Source organism: Oncorhynchus tshawytscha, linkage group LG09 (assembly GCF_018296145.1).
Source record: "Oncorhynchus tshawytscha isolate Ot180627B linkage group LG09, Otsh_v2.0, whole genome shotgun sequence".
NCBI lineage: Eukaryota > Metazoa > Chordata > Actinopteri > Salmoniformes > Salmonidae > Oncorhynchus > Oncorhynchus tshawytscha.
In genome coordinates, this window is record NC_056437.1 from 72,981,225 (window position 1) to 72,991,163 (window position 9,939).

The window sequence follows — 9,939 nt, forward strand, 5'->3', positions numbered from 1 at the left end:
CATTGTTTCCCGTGTTTGGGATCCATGTCCATTGTCTAGGGATTGTGTAGGCTGGGAATAACATTAATATATAGTTCCCTGGGAATGGCATCATTAGTGATTACAAAATTGGATTTTGGCATGTTTTACAAAAAGGAAATAGACCTAGATGAAGTGAACCGAGGGTTCAGTGGCCACATTTTATTTACAGTTGTGGAGAGGTTATCCTGTTCTGCCTACGTATCTCATACAGGTGAAAAATACAATCTAGTGACACAATGTAGCGAACACACTGTCCCCTCAAAATACAATGTAGGGAACACACTGTCCCCACACACGTCTCAAGGGAAATGTATGACCGGATTCTTGCGTACTGTACCTGTGACATCGCCATTTAATATGAATGGATTTCCACTTCAAATCTTTAAACATGTAACTGGGTGAAAATGTTATACTATAATTTGGCAAAACATACTAATAATAGCAATAGAATCCGATGCCTTGGCTGTACCAAGAACTAAAAACCTCCATTATGTGGCAATTAAATGTTTTGCCGTCATACAAAAAATGAAAAGTACTAAATATTCAGATGTTCTTCACCATAAACCGAATAGGTCAACCATTACTTTTACAGGACTCTAAAAGGCAACAATTGGACTCTAAAAGATACAACATAATCAAAACTCTGCTGTTTTACAGAAAGTGATGGCATTTCAGAGAAAATATAAACATGGCAAATATTCAAAATTCTATTACTTTTGTCATGTACTTTCGATGTATCAAGGCTAAAGGTGGATGGATTTTTGAGACTAGCATGGAGTGATACTGTAAATGTCAATATATACACATGGCTCAAATTACTATTACTTTGACCACATGGTGGCACTGTGGCGCCAAAAAAGTCCATTGTAAAACGTAGCCACGCATACTACCCTATGCCATAATACCGTGACATAGTATCATCAGATTCCATACGGATGATATCCACATAACAGTAGTCTATTGTTAAGAGCTGAAAATAAATAAGTGCCTAACATGAACCTCATTTACTGTAATCATTCTCATTGAATACACTTCTCAAAAAAAAGGGCGAGAACAAAGTCTCACGAAACAAAAAAGATGGCGTATAGTGTCTAGAACACTAAGATAAAACACTGGCGTTTCAAACTGACACGGCAAAAATCAAGTTAGATTGCCCTCTAGCCTGTCCTCTTTCCCTTTATATGACAAGGATAGGTCCCACATGACAAACAAACCATAACTCATTCAACTTTCATCTATACAGAGAAGACAACATTAGATCTAAACAACAGCACCCACATGCATACATACAGTACCAGTCAAAAGTTGACACACCTACTCATTCCAGGGTGTTTCTTTATTCATACTATTTTCTACATTGTAGAATAATAGTGAAGACATCAAAACGATGAAATAACACACACACAAAAAAAAGTGTTGAACAAATAAAAATATATTATATATTTGAGATTCTTCAACGTAGCCACCCTTTGCCTTGATGACAGCTTTGCACACTCATGGCATTCTCTCAACCAGCTTCATGAGGTAGTCACCTGGAATGCATTTCAATTAACAGGTGTGCCTTGTTAAAAGTTAATTTGTGGAATTTCTTTCCTTCTTAATGCATTTGAGCCAATCAGTTGTGTTGTGACAAGGTAGGGGTGGTATACAGAAGATAAGTCCATATTATGACAAGAACAGCTCAAATAAGCAAAGAGAAATTCCAATCCATTATTACTTTCAAACATGAAGGTCAGTCAATGCGGAACATTTCAAGAAATTTTAAAGTTTCTTCAAGTGGAGTCGCAAAAAACCATCAAGAGCTATTATGAAACTGGCTCTCATGAGGACCAAAGGAAAAACCCCTCTAAGTTCTTTAGAGTTACCAGCCTCAGAAATGGCAGCCCAAATAAATACTTCACAGAGTTCAAGAAACATACACATCTCAACATCAACTGTTCAGAAGAGACAGCATGAATCAGTCCTTCATGGTCGAATTGCTGCAAAGATACACTACTAAAGGACACCAATAAGAAAAGATTTGCTTTGGCCAAAAAACACAAGCAATAGACATTAGACTGGTGGAAATCTGTCCTTAGGTTTGATGAGTTAAAAGTTGAGATTTTTGGTTCCAACTGCTGTGTCTTTGTGAGATGCAGAGTAGGTGAACGGATGATCTCTGCATGTGTGGTTCCCACCGTGAAGTACGGAGAAGGTGTGATGATGTGGGGGTGTTTTGCTGGTGACACTGTCTGTGATTTATTTAAAATTCAAGGCACACTTAACCAGCATGGCTACCACAGGATTCTGCAGCGATACGCCATCCCATCTGGTTTACACCCCGCTGGACTATCATTTGTTTTTCAACAGGACAACGACCCAACACACCTCCAGGCTGCATCAGATGACCTGGCCTCCACAAACACCCGACCTCAAACCAATTGAGATGGTTTGGGATGAGTTGGACCACAGAGTAAAGGAAAAGCAGCCAAGAAGTGCTCAGCATATGTGGGAACTCCTTCAAGACCATTGGAAAAGCATTCCAGGTGAAGCTGGTTGAGAGAATATCAAGAGTGTGCAAAGCTGTCATCAAGGCAAAGGGTGGCTACTTGGAAGAATCTGAAATCTAAACTATATTTTGATTTGTTTAACACTTTTTTTTTTAGTTACTACATGATTCCAAATGTGTTATTTCATAGTTTTGATGTCTTCACTATTATTCTAAAATGTAGAAAATTGTAAAAATAAAGAAAAACCCTTGAATGTGTAGGTGTGTCCAAACGTTTTACTGGTGCTGTACATTCCTCATATGTAGACAGAGCATACATATCATCAGTAACGTTTCTCTCCCCACAAACCCAATACACATTTACCAGACGGGGAAGTCACCTAGTTTCCCTGTTCCATTTCAGTTGGACTATTGATGGTTCATAAACAATTGAGAATGTGACCGTAGGGTTGCTGAGTAGAGTAAATCAAATCAAATTGTAGGACTATAAAGGATGTTGCTCTCAAGTTGTAAGTGTTCAACAAGGATTCAACTGGAGGAGCGTGGAAGGGCGACACAGTCTGGAATCCATCCCAGCGACCCACACAAACAGCCATTGGAGCTTTAGTAAAAGACCAAAAACAATACCATTCTGACTTGGCTCATGGTATTTGACTACTGGCACTTCCTGAGCAAGAGCTTCCTAAACCAGCACGACATATTTCCTGTAGCGTCGGAACGCTCGTTACTGATTGGCCAGCGAGATGAAGTTCATGGTCAGGTCACTTGGTGCTGGTGAGGTGGAGCAGTAGGGCGTTCGGCACTTCCATGGTCTCATCCTTCACCAGCACGATGTCATAAGCATTCAGGTAGGACGTCTTCCTCTCCTCCACCTGAGAAAGATCATGCAGAGAGGGAACGGTTAACAAGGGGTCAATGTCCAACGACATTTAAACAGTGCTTGAACAAGCTGACTGTGCATTAAAACAAGTCAATTGCCTTAAAATACAACTTCGGAGTAAAAACAGTAGGTAAAAACATGACTTCTTGCATGGTTGAGGGTTTATTAGGGTGTGAGAGAGAGAGAGAGATCTTTGGTGTATGTGTAGCCAGTACTACCCTACCTTGTCGTTGAGGAAGCCGATCTTGAGGATGTTCTCCATGCTGTGCACCCCATCAGCCATGGTCAGGTCCGCCAGAGAGTCTCCCAACAGCAGGACGTTGTGGCGTGACTTGAGCTCCTGGAAGTGGCCCGTGTTCAGCAGAGCTCCCTCCCTCTTGTTATAGATGTGGATCAGCTCCCCTTTGAAGGCCTTCAGCACTCCCTGAGAATAAGGGACACCAATGGGTTGAATCCTCATTCAAACCACTAACCTTTTACCCAGTCTTTGCGTCGTCACCAGCATAGGAAGAGCGCATTTAATGCAATGAAACTAAGTGTTTTCATGACAACCCCTTCTCCCTACTCAACTCCATAGAGGCTACCTGTATTGTATATACTGTGGTTTGTGTGTCAGCGATAGCCTACTCACAGTCTCATCAAAGTCCATGTAGTTGGAGAAGACCTTGACGTTGGGGTGAAAGACCCCGGCCTGGCGGATCACCTCCTCCAGCACGTCTCCTAGCCCAGCAGAGAAGATGAGCAGAGGGATGCTGTGCTCCTGCAGGTGGTCAAAGAACAGCTGGTAGCCCTCCCTAGGGAGACAGCAGCATAGATAGCGCTGTAATCACTACCATTATAGTCATCATCCTGGTCGTCATTAACATTATTGACTTGATATGGCTTCATAATTTGGTACCATCTATGCTATCGATGACTTTACGCTACTAAACAGCCATAATTGTGGTTTGGCAACAGTAGCGGCGTCTTCTCACCTGAGCATAGCATCGGACTCCTTCACCATATCCTTCAGCAGGTCTTTCCTGATGCGCTGCTGCACCAGAAGAGTATGGGCTTTAGTCCACCTATGGGATGCATGAAACAAGGGGATTGGTTAACCCCATCAGTCCCGAGACCCCAGCAAAAATCGCCTTTTCATTTATCTGACTTTCATTTATCTACATGTCCAGCCCTTATATTTACCATCACAATGAAGTGTTTTACCATTTTATTTTCAGGACAACCAGGGCTACAAGTAGAACACAGAACAATTTGACATAAACAGTGGCATTCATGAGTTTTATTGACAAATGTCAATAAGAAAAGAAAGTCTGCTGAAGCAAAAAAATCATAAAAATGAATTGATATGAATGCTGTAGAGAAATTGTTAACTCAGTGGCAAATGAATATCCAACTAGTCAATGTCAACCGTTTGGAGTTGTGAGCTACGTGAGCTTATTACAGTATTATAGACACTTTGTCCAAGAATTTCCTACGATATTCTATGTAGAAGAACCCCTTACATTCTTACGACTCTTCTGTAGCTTGTAAGCGTCATAGAGCAAAGCGTGTGAGTTCGTGAGCGTCTCAGCTTTTCATAGATAGCTTTTCACACAGACGAATGTTTGGACGCAGAAGAATAAGATGAATCCGATGGTACAACCCAGAAGTCTGTAGCTTAAACATACAATGTTTAAAACGGGTTAGAAGTTTTTTTTAAATGTGTCAGTATAACAGTGGGACTCATTGGTTAAATGAGACTGCAGGGAAGCACCTATGTTTGTTGTAGAACAGAGGGTATTGGTCAGTTTGACAGCAAAGTGATGTGTTTACTGGTCTAGAAGGGCAGTGATTGGCTCAGAGAGCTGTGACTCACCACTCCACCATGAGCGGCAGCTTCTCCTCCGCTGTCCGTTTGGAATCGATCTCTATGGGGTAATATGTGTTAAGCAGGTCCTTCAGCTGAACCGAGGGAGAATGGACAACACTCAGAAAGGATAAACGGGCTAGTACGCATCTAGTAAAGACAGTTATTTTTCACTCATTTAAGCAGTGAATCTTGTGTCATCGTTTTTCTAATCTACACAACTTTATCTGCCAAATCACAGGAAGTTCTGTCATGTGCTCTAGTTGTTCTTCTGATTAAATATACCTGTGCTTTGCACTCCTCACTGATGAGCTTGCTGTTGTCCAGGATATCTATAAAAATAATACAGATGCGATCATCATCATTCTTATGGGCTTGTCGAAAAAAACATCAGTGACAAGATATGGACCCCTTAACTCTACGTACACATTAGTATCTTCTCCGTACAATCTATCCCAGACTTTGTACTTACTGTGACTAGTAGGGCACCGCTTCCCATTGTAGGCAAACCGTGTGAGGGTCATGTCGAAGTCTGAAATCACCTGAAAAAGCAAGAGACATTGTCAACATATTATCAAGCAAACCTCTCAGAATAAATCAAAACACTTGGGTGTGGTACCCATAGAATTATATATACAATCCTAATTGAATAGGATCTCTGTGGTGGTACCTGAATCGTGCTGGTGCCAGCCTTCTGCATGGCCTTGATGATCTCCTCCACCCTCTGAGGGTCCCTCATACACACTGAGGGACTGGACAGCTCCGGGATCTATGGAGGAGGGAGACAAGGAGTGAGGAGAGAGAGAAACAGAAGAGATAAATATTTCTCCACTACATTGTTATCATTTACCAGACACTCTTATCCAGAGTGACATGCAGGAGCAATCAAGGGCACATTAACAGATTTTCCACCTAGTTGGCTCAGAGATTCAAACCAGCAACCTTTCGATTACTTACCCAACACTCATAACCATTAGGCTACCTGCCGCCCCTAAACACTTATGTGATGATAAACCCTCATATTCACTGAAGGCCACTGTGCTTGCTGCTGTTTACAGCATTTACCATATACAGAGCACAGATTAAAGTGATTTCACAGCAGCCTAGCTTTGGGACACAACATCGGGAGCCGGTTGGATCAATAACGTCACATCACAGACTCCTAATGTTGTGTCCCAAACCTAACAGCAGTCCTGCTGCGGATAACATCGTATGCATCCAGCTGATACATTGTTAGAATACTGTACTGAGGAGCTGTAGCCTACACAATTCTTCACATATCTATCGCATGACATCCCCTCATTTGCAGCTGTTGTCACAGCTAGGACTTGAATTAATGGGTTCTTACACTAGGGTAAACTAATACCCCAATCACATACTTAACAAGCATGAACAAGTACTCTGTGTGATTTTACTTTTTGGGATTGTAATGTTATGTCACTGTCACATAACTAGCAATAGAAATTAGGCAGGTAGTTTGTAATAACTAAAGTTACGTTTAAATAGCTAGCTAGCCATTTCAGTCATTCACTCAGTGGCAATCAGGAAAATAAAGTACACATACCATTTTTCTAGAGAGATGTTGTTTAATTCAACAAAAGTTCAAAGATCCAAACGATGGATCTAGCTAGAAATGCAATCAATGAGTTATATAACTAGCTAGCTAGCATTTAGCTATGCTGCAATAACCAGTCTACACCGAGGGCTCGCATTTGCTGGCATAAATTGAGGAAGTAAGTGTGTGCGTTTAACATCTTCCCCAGTACCACAAAAGCAGTATTACATGTTCCTAATATAATTTATGTTCTGATAGAGCAGATTAAGAAAGTATTATGGCAAATTGTGTGCTTCTATGTATTCTTAATTCACGTTCTCTCTCACTAAATCTGAAATGGACTGTATTTAATAACATGTATTATGTAGTGTCAAATATTAGTGTTAAATGACTGTTACACATTCTCTGTACGATCAGTAGGCATATAAATCAGATGGATCAAATGAAACACAAACTTTTTATGACAAGTGAGGCTGATGCTCTGATTCCATTTGCTCATCGCTGTGATGTAATAATGAACAACTTTGGAACAAAATATAAGTGGAACGTTCACAATTCACAATCCTTAGATGAACACAGCTGCTGTAGTAAACCAGCTAAATGTCTAAGCCGAAGAGCTAGCAAAACCCCATTAAATATAGTTTAGAATAGATTTATTACGCAAGGAATGAATGAACTGGAAGAGACGGCCACCTCCATCAAATTTCAAAGATGCAACATGGAGAGGAAAATGAGTGCTATGACCTGTACAATCTTTAACGAGCTACGTCTCGAGGGAAAACTCTGTGATGTGGTCATCAAAGTCAATGGCATCGAGTTCAATGCCCACAAGAACATCCTTTGTGGATGCAGCTCATACTTCCGGTGAGTAGCTAACCCTGGTTGGGATAGGTTGGGTTGGGATGTGCTGGCCAGACGACATTCCCATTCTGGCTTTGAATGAGAATGCGAGAACTTTGTTGATTTATGGTATCTCTGCCTTGGTCCAACTCTCTGTAATTATTAGTTACTTTTGGGGAGTCCTGAGGAACTTTGTTCAATTGCAATGCTGTAGTGAGAAGAATATTGAGTCCTTGATGATGTTTCTATCTCCCTGTATTATTATAACCCCTGACCCTTGACCCACAGTGCGCTCTTCACAAGCGGCTGGAACAACGTCGAGAAGCGGGTCTACAGCATTCCTGGTGTGAACCCAGACATGATGCGCCTGATCATCGAGTATGCCTACACACGTTCCGTGCCTGTGACTGCAGAGAATGTAGAACCACTCCTGGCGGCTGCAGACCAGTTCTGCATCCTGGGGATCGTGAGGGCCTGCTGCGACTATCTGGAGGCCCAGCTCTGTCTGCAGAACTGCATCGGCATCTGCAAGTTTGCGGACTTCTACTCCTGCCCTGATCTGCGCCGCCGGGCCTACCTCTTCATCCTGCACCACTTTGAGATGGTGCGTTTCTCGGAGGAGTTCATGGAGCTCTCTCTGGCACAGCTCTGTGACATCATCGAGAAGGACGACCTGAATGTGAAGCAGGAGGATGTTGTGTTTGAGGCGGTCCTACGCTGGATCAACCACTCGCCTCAGGACCGCAAGGCCCACGTCTCTGTGCTGCTGCCCAAGGTGAGAGGTGAACAATAGTGTCAATGTTTTACTGTTGGATAACTTTTGTAAGTTTGGGTGTCGGGCTAGTCAACTGCTAACCACACGTCTGTCTGTCTGTGTCTGTGTGCTTAGGTCCGCATGTCCTTGATGACAGCCGACTACTTCATGAACAATGTGAAGAACAATACCCTGGTGAAGGACAATGATGACTGCAAGCCTATCATCATCAGTGCCCTGAAGGCCATGTACGATCTGAACATGAACGGGCCCTCCAACACTGACTTCCGCAACCCTCTGACCCGCCCACGTCTGCCTTATGCCATTCTATTGGCCATCGGTGGCTGGAGCGGTGGCAGTCCCACCAATGGCATTGAGGCGTATGATGCGCGGGCTGACCGGTGGGTGAATGTGACCCGGGAGGAGGAGAGCCCTCGAGCCTACCATGGAGCTGCTTACCTCAATGGCTTTGTCTACTGTGTGGGTGGCTTTGACAGTGTTGACTACTTTAACAGTGTACGTAAGTTCAACCCTGTCACACGGACCTGGCACCAGGTGGCCCCCATGCACTCTCGGCGCTGCTACGTCAGTGTGGCGGTGCTGGATGGCTGTATCTATGCCATGGGTGGCTTTGATGGTTACGTACGACTGAACACCGCTGAGTGTTATGAGCCTGAGACTAATCAGTGGACCCTGATTGCACCCATGCATGAGCAGAGGAGTGATGCCAGTGCTACCACACTACATGGCAAGGTGAGCGGAACAGAGGGACCTGGGAGAGAACTTCATGATGGATAATGACTTTTGCTAATAAAATGTTGGCATGATCTTTTCTCTAGGTGTACATCTGCGGTGGCTTCAATGGGAATGAGTGTTTGTTCACAGCAGAGAGTTACAGCCCCCAGACCAACCAGTGGACTCTGACCGCCCCCATGAGAAGCAGGCGCAGTGGTGTGGGGGTCATCGCCTATGCGGAGCAGGTCTATGCGGTGAGCAGAACATTCACATGAACAATACATTTCAGCACCTTATTCAGTAAGAGCTGAAAGTTAAGAAATATTTTACTCAAGTTTCCTGTCCTCTCCCAGGTCGGCGGCTTCGATGGGGCTAACCGCCTGCGTAACGCTGAGGCCTACAACCCGCTGACCAACACATGGCGCACGGTGCCCACCATGTTCAACCCGCGCAGCAACTTTGGCATTGAGGTGGTGGACGACCTCCTGTTCGTGGTGGGGGGCTTCAATGGCTTCACCACTACCTTCAATGTGGAGTGCTATGACGAGAAAACAGAGGAGTGGTACGACGCCCACGACATGGGCATCTTCCGCAGTGCCCTCAGCTGCTGCGTGGTGCACGGGCTGCCCAACGTGGCCCAGTACGCAGCCCCCCGGGACTCCCTCCAGTCCCCCCGGGAAGAGCTGAAGCTCTCCGCTTCCAACAGCATCCTGTCTGTGTGATGCCCCCTCGCCCCTATCCCCCACCCTGACCCCTTCCTGCCCACCGTATCCCACTTACCACTGGCATTTATCATGCGCAAATAAATCCACTACTGCAT

The 9,939-nt window shown here is 43.9% G+C and overlaps 2 protein-coding genes across 2 annotated transcripts; one reads left to right on the plus strand and one right to left on the minus strand.

Moving 5' to 3' along the window:
- Positions 1-2,770: 2,770 nt before the first annotated feature.
- Positions 2,771-6,969, minus strand: LOC112258644 (cytosolic 5'-nucleotidase 3). The gene is made up of 9 exons (XM_024433154.2): positions 6,800-6,969; positions 5,906-6,004; positions 5,708-5,777; positions 5,521-5,567; positions 5,245-5,330; positions 4,364-4,453; positions 4,021-4,183; positions 3,613-3,813; positions 2,771-3,381 (listed from the first exon to the last, which is right to left on the minus strand). Exons 1-9 carry the CDS (start codon positions 6,800-6,802, stop codon positions 3,271-3,273), a joined length of 870 nt encoding a protein of 289 aa, XP_024288922.1. The 5' UTR covers positions 6,803-6,969; the 3' UTR covers positions 2,771-3,270.
- Positions 6,970-7,469: 500 nt separating this feature from the next.
- Positions 7,470-9,939, plus strand: LOC112259420 (kelch-like protein 10). The gene is made up of 5 exons (XM_024434124.1): positions 7,470-7,654; positions 7,919-8,405; positions 8,520-9,137; positions 9,224-9,373; positions 9,473-9,939. Exons 1-5 carry the CDS (start codon positions 7,509-7,511, stop codon positions 9,839-9,841), a joined length of 1,770 nt encoding a protein of 589 aa, XP_024289892.1. The 5' UTR covers positions 7,470-7,508; the 3' UTR covers positions 9,842-9,939.

Coding starts and splice junctions, on each gene's coding strand:
- LOC112258644 (XM_024433154.2), bottom strand. Junction 5,331..5,520: donor GTGAGGAGTGCAAAGCACAG/GTATATTTAATC, acceptor CCCTCGGTTCAG/CTGAAGGACCTGCTTAACAC. Junction 3,814..4,020: donor ACATGGACTTTGATGAGACT/GTGAGTAGGCTA, acceptor CCTTATTCTCAG/GGAGTGCTGAAGGCCTTCAA.
- LOC112259420 (XM_024434124.1), top strand. CDS start 7,509: ATGGAGAGGAAAATGAGTGCTATGACCTGTACAATCTTTAACGAGCTA. Junction 9,138..9,223: donor CTACCACACTACATGGCAAG/GTGAGCGGAACA, acceptor TCTTTTCTCTAG/GTGTACATCTGCGGTGGCTT. Junction 9,374..9,472: donor ATGCGGAGCAGGTCTATGCG/GTGAGCAGAACA, acceptor GTCCTCTCCCAG/GTCGGCGGCTTCGATGGGGC.